This window comes from Eublepharis macularius, chromosome 14 (genome assembly GCF_028583425.1).
Source record: "Eublepharis macularius isolate TG4126 chromosome 14, MPM_Emac_v1.0, whole genome shotgun sequence".
NCBI classification, from domain to species: domain Eukaryota; kingdom Metazoa; phylum Chordata; class Lepidosauria; order Squamata; family Eublepharidae; genus Eublepharis; species Eublepharis macularius.
Window position 1 is genome coordinate 34,174,296 of NC_072803.1, and position 12,473 is coordinate 34,186,768.

General features: G+C 45.8%; 1 protein-coding gene across 1 annotated transcript in view; it reads right to left on the minus strand.

Annotated features, from left to right (window-relative positions):
• Positions 1–388: 388 nt before the first annotated feature.
• Positions 389–12,473, minus strand: part of PLAT (plasminogen activator, tissue type) — a 29,648-nt gene continuing 17,563 nt past the window's right edge. The window contains exons 5-14 of the mRNA XM_054998369.1: positions 11,809–11,922; positions 9,973–10,147; positions 9,641–9,732; positions 8,622–8,793; positions 7,364–7,449; positions 6,549–6,744; positions 3,193–3,329; positions 2,948–3,088; positions 2,161–2,309; positions 389–1,566 (exon numbers count right to left, since the gene is read on the minus strand). Of these exons, the coding sequence (XP_054854344.1) occupies positions 1,408–1,566; positions 2,161–2,309; positions 2,948–3,088; positions 3,193–3,329; positions 6,549–6,744; positions 7,364–7,449; positions 8,622–8,793; positions 9,641–9,732; positions 9,973–10,147; positions 11,809–11,922 (1,421 nt within the window). The 3' untranslated portion in view covers positions 389–1,407. The remainder of the gene's footprint in view (positions 1,567–2,160; positions 2,310–2,947; positions 3,089–3,192; positions 3,330–6,548; positions 6,745–7,363; positions 7,450–8,621; positions 8,794–9,640; positions 9,733–9,972; positions 10,148–11,808; positions 11,923–12,473) is intronic.

A 12,473-nucleotide genomic window follows, 5' to 3' on the forward strand; every position in this document is an offset into this window, starting at 1 on the left:
CACCTTCAAGACCAACTAGATTTCCAAAGCTTTTGATAGACAAAGCTCCCTTCTTCAGATACATGCTAGCAATTTTCCTAGAGCTTATTAGAATCTCTTTCACCACCACTGGGGAATTACTAGGCTGGAGCCATATAACCCACCATTCTATCTATTCGTGCTCCGTACTTTATTTAGGCACAGCTACTTTCATAGTAGTAAGACAAGATCCAGTAGGAACATCTGTGCAAGCCTCATCGGAATGATTGGGAACTGTGAAAAAGGAAGTACTGTGCTACTTTCATTGCATCCATCCCCAGACCCTCAACTGGTTTTTTTCCAGCTTCACAAATGCTTTGATTTGTCAGAAAGGAAATGAAGCGCTCACCAATTAATTAAAAAAACAAAGTCCAGTAGAGTAACAGTTTAATGCATGACAGACACCAGTGACAAAAAAGTTGCCAGTCTTGCTGAACAATAAAAAAATCAACTCTGCTGTTCAAGTGCATTGCAAGAAGGTTTAATACCTACAGAGTATAAAAATAATCTTTCAAATTTGGCCAGGAAGGGAAGTGTCAAGGACGCTCAGTTTGAGAAAACTTTGGATAGCAGTTCAGCTGGAGTGTGACACAATTTGATCCTCTGACAGGAACAAAAGTACTTCCTAACAGCCAGTTGCGCTTTAGTTCTGTTTTGCCAGTTGCCTTTTGTTGAAAGAGCAGGAACCCCCCTTCCAAAGGCTCTCTTCTCTTCTTGGTAACACGGCAGGCTTGAAAGGGTGACAAGCTCAGGCATGGGCAAGGGGCTGCAGGCCCTGCAAAGGACCCACTGCCTCAAAAGAGCACCATCATTCTCACTTAACAGAGGGTGCCCTTGAAGGTCAAGGGCGGGGGAGATTAAAACATTCTCCATGTGCCTTGACAAGACCCACCCATCCCCAATTCTGGAACTGCTGCCATCATTGTAACTTCAGAACAGACTGGAATGGGAGTGCTCTGAGATGTAGCCAGTCACCCAAGCATTGCACCCATGCTTCTCTGTACACAAAGTTCACAGTTCAAGCACCACTAATTTTTCTCCTCATTTAAAAAAAAAAAAAACTAAAAGTTTCCAGATACTCTTGCATGTATTTCCAGCAGCACGTGGGGCTCTCCTACTACCAATCTCTAGGGCTGCCTGGGGAGGGATGTTGGCACAACTGTGTCCTTGTGACTTGATGAATACGCAGAGAACACACACATGACCCAAACACCTAAACTAATCACCTCTGAAGAGGAATGAAAGGGTACAGGCCAAAGCATGCGCCTCCTCTGCCAGCCTATCCTGATGCTCGTGAGAAACACCCTCATTTTGCCATCCACGGCACCTGTAAGGAGATTCCAGAGTGGAGGACAAGAGGGAGGCTCTAATATGGTTTCACTGAGGCCATCAGGGCTTCATGTTTTCCTGAATCCAGTTCAGGTAGCGAATCACATTTGTGTAAACACCAGGTGTGTCTTTCTTCCCACAGCCGTCACCCCAGCTGATGATGCCAATGAGGTTCATGTGGCCATCTTTCAGACAAACCAGCGGCCCCCCAGAATCTCCCTGCAGCAGAAAAGAAAAAAGAGAGAAGTGAGAATTCGGCACTTTGGTCATAGTTACGTGCTTGGGACTGGTCGGAATAATTTCTTTGGAATCCTTCACAAGACCAACTCATGATATTTTGGTGCCCCATGAGGAACATCCAAAATGGCGCATGCACACACAAGTAAAAATATAATACGTATTTGGGAAGTTGTCTGGAAAGGTTATTTTTTGACATCTTCAGGAAGATCATTCAAAAGAAGCGGCTACTGCAGAAAAGGTCAATCCGTGGGAAGAACAACTCTGAGGCAAATTTACACATTAGGGATCCCACAGGTTAGTCTTAGTTAATCCACCCTGTATCACAGTCAAATGTGAGTTGTGGTTTTGCTTCAATTCCTATGCACACAGATTAAGACTACAATACACATGGAAAATTGGGTTCAGCTTCAACACACACACACACCCCATGCTGTTTTCCTAACCTAATGCGTGGCTAGTTGACCTTTTGGGGAAACCACCTGGCTGGTCACAGTCAGAAACATAGTGCTTGACTAGATGATCCTTGGTATGATCCTACAAAACAATTCTCATATTCTTAGAACTTGGGTTTACCTTGCAGGCATCATCCAGCTGTCTAGTATCTCCTGCACATAACATGTTCTCTGTGACAGTCCTGTTAGAGAGTTGGCGGGGTGTGCAGCGGCTGTCCGGATAAAGCCTCACATGACCTTCCTTCAGGCGTTCCGAGTAGAAGGGAGAAACTGGTGAGAGAAAGAGAACATACTAAATGAGCGAGAACAATGAGGACGAACTGCCCATGCCTGCTCAGCTTCCAGGACTTTTTGCACCCTCCCCCTCCCCACTCCTTGTTTAGTTTTGAAAATCAAGACACAAAAGTTTGAAAATAAGCAGGGAAGTATGTGAAGTTTTGGAGATGAAGGGCCAGGACTCTGATGATCTGACTTGCTCTAATGGAAGCCAGATGCCCTTCTGGTGTATCAGTGGCTCAGTCATAAGTAACCAGATAGGAATGCTGCTCATGGATGTTTGCTACACCAGATTCCCTAGAGGAAAGAGGTCTGTTTAGGGAGTTGCTATCGACAAGGCCATTTCTCCAGCTGCAAACGAGATGAGATCTGGCATCTGATCACTTTCCATTTAATCAAGTGGCCTGAATTTTAGGAAGTACAAAATCCGTTCTAGGGTGCCTCCAGTCCTACCACAAGACAACCCCCTCCCTTAAACAGCAGATTCTGGATGCCATAAAACGTGGCAGATGGAGAGACCAATGACTCAAAACTTAGAAGTGGCCTAGGAAGAGATTCCAGCCATTGGGCATACAACTCTTCCACAGCACAGCTATTCTTGTGGGGCAAGTACGGAGAGCAGGCATTCTTACATTCCTCGTGTTTGCCATAGCCCGAGATCTCACATTCTGTCCAATCAGGCAGTTTCAGCCCAGGCTCTGGGAGACAGGCAGTACGAACAGTGTCTGTTTCCTTTGCACACTCTCCTGAGCTAGTTTTAAGTTTCAGCAAAACTGGAGGGAGAAAAAAAAAAGAGTGCATAGGCATTAAGATGGAAAGGTTGCATCTGCTCCCACAAGTGTATCTGCTCCCACTCGTAAGCGGCAAGAAGTCTTACTGATATCATTGTCGTATGTATTTCCGTCAAAGTTTTCGTGCATAATGTATTTCTCCACTTGGAACTGCTGCTCATTTTCTTCGGGGATCACACGGTATGTTCTACCCAACACAACCTTGAGGCGACTGACAATGAACCTGCAGAACAGAAGATTCTTCCATGGGAGTTTGCAAATTTCACATGCAATAACTCTTTCTCTGAAAGTGAAGACTCCCCTTTCCTTGCACATCTAATAAAGGACTTTAAAGGCCCACTTACAACCAAGATTTGGATCGTTGATGTAACACAGAGATTGAAGTGAGAGCTGGAAGCGTTTCTAGATTCTCTCAACATGGACACAAACACGTTGAGGTGGCCTTCAGTACACCTCCTCCTTCCCCTCATAGATAATATTTACTTCATTTACACCCCTCCTTTCTTCCTAATGGGGACTTAAAGTGGTTTACATCATTCTCCTATTCTCCATTTTATCTTCACAATAATCCTGTGAGGTAGGTTAGGCTGGGAGTGTGTGACTGGCCCAAGGTCAGCTAGCAAGCTTCCATGGCAGAGGAGCAATACTGGTCAACTCACAGACGTTCGCTGCATGGATTGTTAACATATGGGAAGCATTAGGAGCAGGGCTTTTTTTCAGCAGGAACGTGGGGGAACGGAGTTCCCGAACCTGTTGAAAATGGTCACATGGCTGGTGGCCCCGCCCCCTGATCTCCAGACAGAGGGGAATTTAGATTGCCCTCTGTGCCGCTGGAGCAGCACAGAGGGCAATCTAAACTCCCCTCTGTCTGGAGATCAAGGGGCGGGGCCACCAGCCATGTGACCATTTTCCCCGAGGGCAACCCACTGAGTTCCACCACCTCTTTTCCCAGAAAAAAAGCCCTGATTAGGAGTCTTAGAAAAACTGAGTCTCCATGCTCTGAAGTATCATATTCCACTACTAGGAATATTTGCAAGTTAGGATAAACTCTACAAGTGAAATGCATGTGTATATGTTGGCATAACTTTTCTTGGTCTATTCTACTTCCATCTTCCAAGTTTTTGAAATGAATTTCGAATGCTTTGCCAATACAGAGACTGGAGAGGAAAAGAAGCAATGCAAGAAACAGGCTGATACTTATTTTAAAATGTATAGCAACAGACTAAAACAGTATCATTACCTAAAAATCTAATTCACAGTCACTGGAATTCAAGCTAGTGGCAGCGCATCTCTTCCCTCACTTATGTAGCCCCGGAACTAATAGCAGTAGGAGCAAACACCCTTCTGACAGGTATAGGGAAGGGGTGATGTGGTGTGGAAAAGAAGCAGTCTCTCAAAAACTGTGGTTCTATGCCCAATGGATGGGACCAGCTGCCCTTGCCCTTCTAGGCAGGAGGGGGCTACAACCTCCCAGTGCCCCTTAGACATCTTACTCTCAACAGATTGTTGCAAACTCTTGCGCCATCAAGAGGGCTAGAAACGTATTTTCCCCCCAAATGAATGTCAAGACTTTTTTTTGGAATACCATGGCAGGCTACTTTCACGTGGGGATTTTTTTTTTCTGCATGGAACACAGCCAGCCCCCACATTAAATGGGAACATCCACAGGATGATGAGCTCATGATCTGTGGGTTTCCCAGAGCCGCTACCTTTAAACCAGATAAAAAATAAATGTATTTTGATCTTGTTCAAAGTGGGAACAGCATTAGTTTGGACACTCCAGTCCTTACCACCGTGGGGAGCGGGGAACAGAGCTAAGATCCACTTTCAAAATAGTGTGGGGTAGCTTGCTACAGAGTGCCACCCCCTCCCTTTGGCTACCAATCGGCAAGTTAAAGATTCTTTGCCATTGGGGGCGAGGGAGCAGCACAATCATTCTAGTGCCTACACTTTTGCACAGGTGTGATGGAGGTAAGGGGGGAGCAGGGGGTGAAGGGCAGTGGCAGCAACAAACAGCAGAGGGCAGGTGGGTGACACTCTCATCCATCCCCAAGCTACTGCTGCTGTGGTGGGGGTTGTGTTTCTTGCCCCAGGTAGATGCAGTCCCAGTTAGCAGATTCCACTTGCACAGCAACACATGCAGCTCTCCGGATAACGTTTTTTTTTCCCCGCAGACTCAGCATTTGGGCAGGGCCGTATCTCAGTGGCATGTAGAAGGCCCAAGGTTCAACTTCTAGCAACTCCAGTTGCCCAGTCTTGGAAGGATCCCGTCTGATGTTTCAAAGCCTCCACTGACCTACAGGCTGACTCATCAAGCATCTGCCTATGTGGCTATTAAAAAATTGTTACCATCTCTTGCAAAAAGAAGAAGAAAAAAAGAAGGATGCTGTATCCTTCCAAGTTTCTTGAATCCACAAGAAGGTTATGAAGTCTGAAGAACAGATTAGACTTTACAAAATATACTATTTTAACTAAATACTTCTCCAATATGTTTAATACCATATGCAAAATGAAAGGCCAGGGCTCGGAGCTAGAGCATCTGTTTGGCATGCAGAAGGTCCCAGGTTCAATACCTCGCATCTCCAGTAAAAGCATCAGGCACTTATTTATCTGGGGACATTTTTAGGCTGCCTGTCCAGAGTATTGCTAGTAGGTGATGTCGAGGACCTCTGCCTGAGACTCCAGAGAGCTGCTAACAGTCTGATTGTGCAGTATTGGCCTTGATAATCCAGTGGTCTGACTCAGTCTTAGACAGACTGATGTGCTCATATGAAACACCAAACCTTTCCCTTTTGGCAAGCAGTTGTTTCCCTCTTGCAGGCAGCTCAGACTAGCTCTTGGGAGCCTGACCTGAGATTAAGATTCTGGATGGACCATAGGTCTGTGTTACCAGGGTCTGCCTCAATCAGTAATCAGGCTTTGCTGCTACAACAGCTATGAAACCCTAAGGCTGGGCCCACAGCAGCCCCTGTGCTGGCAACAGTCATTGCAGGGTGGAGATAGTTTCAGGCGGGTAGCCATGTTGGTCTGCAGTGGAAGAGCAAAAGGCGAGTCCAGCAGCACCATAAAGACCAATAGAATTTCCAGGGCATAAGCTTTCAAGAGTCAATGCTTTATACCCTGGGAAATCTTGTTGGTCTTTAAGGTGCTACTGGACTTGAATCTTGCAGGGCAGAGGATGAAGACATACTACCAGCCTGCTGCCGCTGCTCCAATCAGGGAGTTTATAATTCATTAGTCATGGAAAGCAATGACCCCAGAAGCCACTCCACTAAAGTGAGAACTCCAGGGGCATTGAGACAACTGTCCCATGTTGCCTTAGGGGTGCTGTTCCACTTCAATAGGTGAAATGTTAGTGACAATTCCAGTTGAATGACAGGTCAGCATGCTGTAACGAGACTTTCAGGAAATGCAGAGATGCATCAGGCACCCTTTTCCTTACCTCTCTGCAAAACAATGGGCTGCTGAGAGGACCCAGCAGGAGTTGATTAGGATCCCTCCACAGAGAAAGTGTTCTCCACGTACCCTCCGGTATCTGACAAAAATGGCTGCCTGCCACGGGTGCGACTGGATGTTTGAATAGAGACCGCCTTTGATCCGGAACTGGGCCTCTTTTTGCTTCCTCAATCCACATGTGGCTATAGAAATGTAAAATGAAATTAAGAAATTCCACAGTGTGCAAGCCATTCCTTAAAGCTAACATTGCCAGGAAAGAGACCGGTGCAGAAGACAAGGAGTGGATCTACACCACAGAGTTACGCAGGTTGAATAGTCATTCCCTTTTTCTGAGAAACTCTGGTAATTGTAGTTCTGCATGGGAGATCATGCAGACCTGGAGGGCCAAGGCTAGCCCAATCTCATCAAATCTTGGAAGCTAAGTAGGGTCGGCCTGTGTTAGTAACTTGGATACGAGCCCTCCAAAGAGGACCAAGGTCATAATGAAGAGGCAGGCAATGGCAAAACACCTCTGTTAGTCTGTTGCCTCGAAACCCCTATGGAGTAGCCATAAATTGGCTGTGACTTGATGGCACTTTCCTCCACCACAGGAGACCAAGGATGTCTAACAGAGAATACCCAGATTACAATTCATAAAATTCCCTCGGAGAGGAGCCATCATTAAACCAGTATGAAATCAGTGTTAAGTCTACCCCACACTTCCTCACTGCCCTAATGTGGACAGCATTAGGCCTGGGTGCTATCAGCTAGCAGTTATGGCTCAGACTGGGCAAGGAAGGCACTACAGCAGTGTTCTCTTACAGCAAGCTGGCACACTGCAGAATTCCCAGTGAGTCTGGCTGCCTTTCAGGATATGGCACCATGGTCTGGTGTCGTTGTCTGGATTCCTGCAATACACAAAAGAGAGAGAGGAATATTTCAGGGTTCGCCTCTCCCACAAGGCACCATGGATACAAGTGCTGTATTATTGGGAAAGGCTATGGCTCAGTGGTAGAGCATCTGTTTTGCATGAAGAAGGTTCAATCCTTGGTTAAAGGGATTAGGCAGTATGTGATGAGAACAGCCTCTGCCTAACACCCTGGTGAGCTGCTGCTGCCAGTTTAAGTAGGCAATATTGACCTTGATGGACCAATGGCCTGACTCAGTATAAGGCACTTCATGTATTCATGTGAGCAGGGATGAAAGGAAGCTGGCATAGGCTCCAGTAAGAAACTCGCTTAAGTGGTACCTTTCATCTTCTGCTTTGAGCACCACAAGAGAGTTGCTACTGATAGGATATTTAAGTAACTTTCCCCCCTGAGTGCACAGAACAGTTAAAATCCCCACATTAGCCAAGAGGCCTTGCAGAATTCACTGCTTCATGCAATACTTTTTAATCATGTCTAGGCTTAAAACCCTTACTGGTTGCACTTGGGACATAAATATAAAATGGGAGATCAGTCATTAGAGAGAATTGCAAGATTTTACTACTAATGAGCTGCCTCACATAACTACAATGAAGACTGGGGAAGTGGTGCTGAAGGGGGGTTTAACCCTTTCCTCCTGTGTAATTTCCCCCAAATATACACGGCTCACAACTGCAATTATCTTGGGTAGGGAAAAGAGTCCAGATGGACCATGCACTAATTGCCAGCTGGGACATGCATTTATATTGGAGAAATTATATGAGAAGGAAGTGTCAGAATCTACCCTCCCCCAACACATACCACTCCCACAAACTTCACAACAGTTGCACTGGAAAGCTATTTATTAATACACAACACACCCCTTCATGGATTAAGTAACGGTTCCCAAATCTAGCCCTCCCTGAGAGGGGAGAAGGGAACAGTGTAGTTTACTATGGCCACCAAATCAATGGGGCACTTCCCAGCCATAGTAGCCCTCAGAGGCAGTGCACAAGAGCCTGGATAGGTATGTCTCTGGCCACCCCTTTGGAAACCATCATAATCTCCTATAATAGGCCAAAGCGGGGGGGGGGGGGAGCTGCCAGCTGGCTGTTCGGTGGTCATACAATGGGCCCTTTAAGAGGCTCCAGAAAGAAAGTGGGGGCTGTGTTTACCGGCAGTAGTTGTGGCTACCAAGGCCTAGTTGCTGCGCGTTGGTCTTCCAGGCTGTGTAGAACTTGTTAGTAAGGATTTTGGAGTCCCATCTCAGGCAAGTTACACCAGATTCTGTGTGGCTGTGGCTGCCTCGGTACTCGGTGCCCCTTCCAGAAACACAGTTGTCCTTTCCTTTGACAAACATAAGAAAACATGGCAAGTTCAAAATCAGAAATAGTGGGTCACAACTCACGTACCAACAGACTGAAAAAATATAGAAGTAAATGTTCCTTCCTTCGCTCTGTTGTCTCCCTCACTGACAATATGTCAGTGTCATATTGCAAGATTTGTGAGACAAGGACCTGTCCGCTTGTTTCCAAAATTGTGTCAAGCGTCATGGGCACACCATTTGTCAAGACAGCACTATCAAAGAAGACTAGACTCAACATTTGTTAGTTATGCATTTCAAATGCATCCATACCAGTGGTGTAAATAGGAAAAAAAATTCCATGCAGACAATGGGGGTTTGGTTCTGTCCTTCTTTCAAACTTTCCTCCGTATATCCCCACTGACAGGAACTTAACCTCAAAATCCCAGAGAAAATGGTATCCTGCCAAACGCTTCATACATACCAGGAATAGGGTTTCAGTGTTTGGTTTGAACCCTGGATTATTTTAATGAAAATGTCTCTCAGCACAAACAAAAACATTTCCCTCACTTCTGACCTACTGCAGCCCACTCTTTCCCTGCACCCCTAGAGCCAAGGAAAACAGCAGCACCAGCAACGGCTTATTCTGGGATCAGTGTATTTTAGTAAAGTTGAGTATGGGATTCAGAACCAGATAATAAACTGTCGCCTTCATTATTCTTCTGCGCTAATTTAGTCAGCAGTTGGAACTTGAAAGTGAAAGCCTGGATACCCACAAACCAGAAGCTGACCGGACCCCCACCCACCCAATCCAGCCTCATTTTGCCCCCCCCCCCAGCCATTTTCAAGGCATAATCTTCACCCTCCCTTCAGAAGGAGCCATGCACTTACCTGTGGAGCAGGAAGAGATGCTGCAATATTCCCTGGAATATACTCCTGCTTTGAAAACATGGCACCAGGGTTTAGTGTCCCCATCTGGATTTCTAGGGAGTTATTTAAAAAAATAAATAAATAAACCCTACAGCCTCACAAATGCCAAATTTCATAAAATAGAAAAAAAATTCATATAGGCCTATATGTACATGTGTCTTTGATAAGTGCTGCTTTCTCCCTCTCCCAGACTTAGATATGGAAGAGCAACTTGGGCACAGGCGGGCTGTGAAGTGGGGATGGAATATTTGGCAGGCAAGGTTTGCAGATCACCCCTGGGTCCATCCTCTCACCGGCAGTAGTTGTGATTGCCGAGCCCCAGCTCCATGGCGTCCACCCGGCGCCCATTGTACCGCTTCTGCACCAAGGCACTAATGTTCCAGTTTAAGCAATCGGCTCCACTCTCAGTTGTGCTCCACGTCCCCCTATAAGTAACTCCTGCATCCTTGTAACAAGTGGCTTCAGCATCTGTACCAGAATAAGAAAAATCACCTGCATTAGTCCTGTTTGGCTGACACGAGTTCCAAGCAGCAGGGCCTTAACAGAGGGCGATTCTGCACATGCGTTACTCCAAGTAAGCTCTGCACTGGCACATCAGTGAAATTAAAACAGAGGACTGGGTGAGCCATCCCTGCTGGTGTCTGCATGGGGCTGGAGTGAAACTTGTACTAGATTATTTTATAGCAGTGGGAGATGCATTCATAGTCCGTTAATGACTCTATGGCTTATGCCTGTACACTGAGTCTTGCTTCCCTGCTTGGGAGCAGGGGTAACTCAGTCCAGCTAGTAGAGTTCCTAGACTGAGCAGTAAAGCAGGAAACACTCACTAGGGTGTCCCCAGGCAAGCCTTTCTACCCCCTCCCTAATCTGCAACATAGGGATAATAATCCTAACCTACCTTTATCAAGATGTTGTAAGGATTACTAAAATGAAATGTAGCGCACTTTGAATACTCTAAAATGCTACATAAAACACAAAATGTTGTTATGAAATTCAGTGTTGTGTAGTGCATAGAAGGCTGGCCTTAAAGTGAGGAGATCCAGGTTCAAATCCTGTCCCAGCCATGATATTTAGTGGCTGATTTTGGTCCTGCCAGCAGTTTCCAGCCTCTTCTGAGTCCTTATGGGGATAAAATAGGGAAATCACTATGTACCCCAACCCGAGTACCTGGCAGGAATGGCAGGATAATATTATAAAATGTGTGGAGAGAACCGTGTGAGATCAGCAGCTGCGTATTAGAACTACTTCCCTTGTGCAGTCTGGAGCTATTGTAGGATGCCCTAGTCTATGGTCCAGAGAATGCAGGATATTTTATGACACCACGATGCAAATCTCCACCAAGGTGACTCCCAAATTCCACGTGCAGAAAGCCACAATGATCTCAGAATGATTTCTGCAAACCGTGCCCTTTGGACCCACGGATCTATTTTCAGTTCCCTAATTTCTGTAGATGTCATCACTGAAGATTTACAGAATGCAGAAGAATTCAGGCACTAAGGAGTAAAACAGGAGGGGAAGGGAGAAAAGTGATATAGCAGTAGCAAGTGTACAGAGATTAAGATCCATAGCAATGGACTGGAAACTGGGTAAGGCACCGAACAAATTTGCAGTTGTCTGTCTCTGCATAGCAACCCTGGACTTCCTTGGTGGTATCCCATCCAAGTACTAAGCAGAGCTGACCCTGCTTAGTTTCTCAAGATCTGATGAGATCAGGCTAGTGGCCAGATATTACAGCTGCTGAATTTCACAATTATATATCAGGGTTTTGAAAAATATTTATTATAATAAGCAAAGACTTGGATCCTAAGCTTTGCACCTCTTGATCTGTTGCTGAGGCAGTCCTCCGATGCACTGCACTTTCCTCTGGCACCAAGTGCATTTTGGGTCATTGAAAGATGCACATCTTAACGGAGCAAAATTCCTAGGGCCAGAAGAACATGCTCCACAGCAGGGGACTGCTCCTGTGACACAGTACAAGTGGAAGCACAGCCTTAGGACTGCACCAAATCTGGGATTGCACCATGTAGGAAAAGAATATGGCATCGGGTATAGAATTCAACATCCTAAGGATTTCATTTTTCAAAAGTAAACTGAATCTTTCCATTCGATCTCCAGAATGGCATACTCACCAATCTCACACTGCTTCCCAGAGAAGCCCGGGAGGCAGGAGCAGATGAAGTGGTTGGGGGAGTACAATGCTTGCTGGCAGATGCCCCTATTGTAGCACTGTTGCTGCGCACAGGCTGCCAGATAAAAACACAAAGATGGAGATTCTTAGTTTCCTCTTTCCATGATCACTTGGATTCTCCTGCCATATTTCCACTGCAGACTGAAACTAGGTCAGTCCTCATCCCAAATGGTGGGGGAAAGCCTAGGAATACATTATGGCACTTATGCATCCTTCTTTTGTCTCCTCTCCTCCTTTTGAGTCTTACAACCATCACCCTGTGAGGTAGGGTGGGCTGAGAGTGTATGACTGGTGAAGGCCACCCAGTGAATTTCCATGGCACAGTGAGGATTCAAACCTGGATCTTCATATTGTAGTCTGGCGTTTTAACTACCACACCACCTTGGCTCTCTATATTGATGAGATGGTCTTAAGGCACCTCTTAACAAATTTACTGTGGCATAAGCTTTTGCGTAACAATGCAGCTATCAAGCTTCAGTTACACAAGGCCCTCCTGTTTTTACTGTAACAAACTCCCATGGTTACCTCTGCAGAATATATGCTGATGGTGCCATTTAAACAAACAAGCGCTATAGCGCTATAGGAATTTCTCATTTTTTAAAAGAA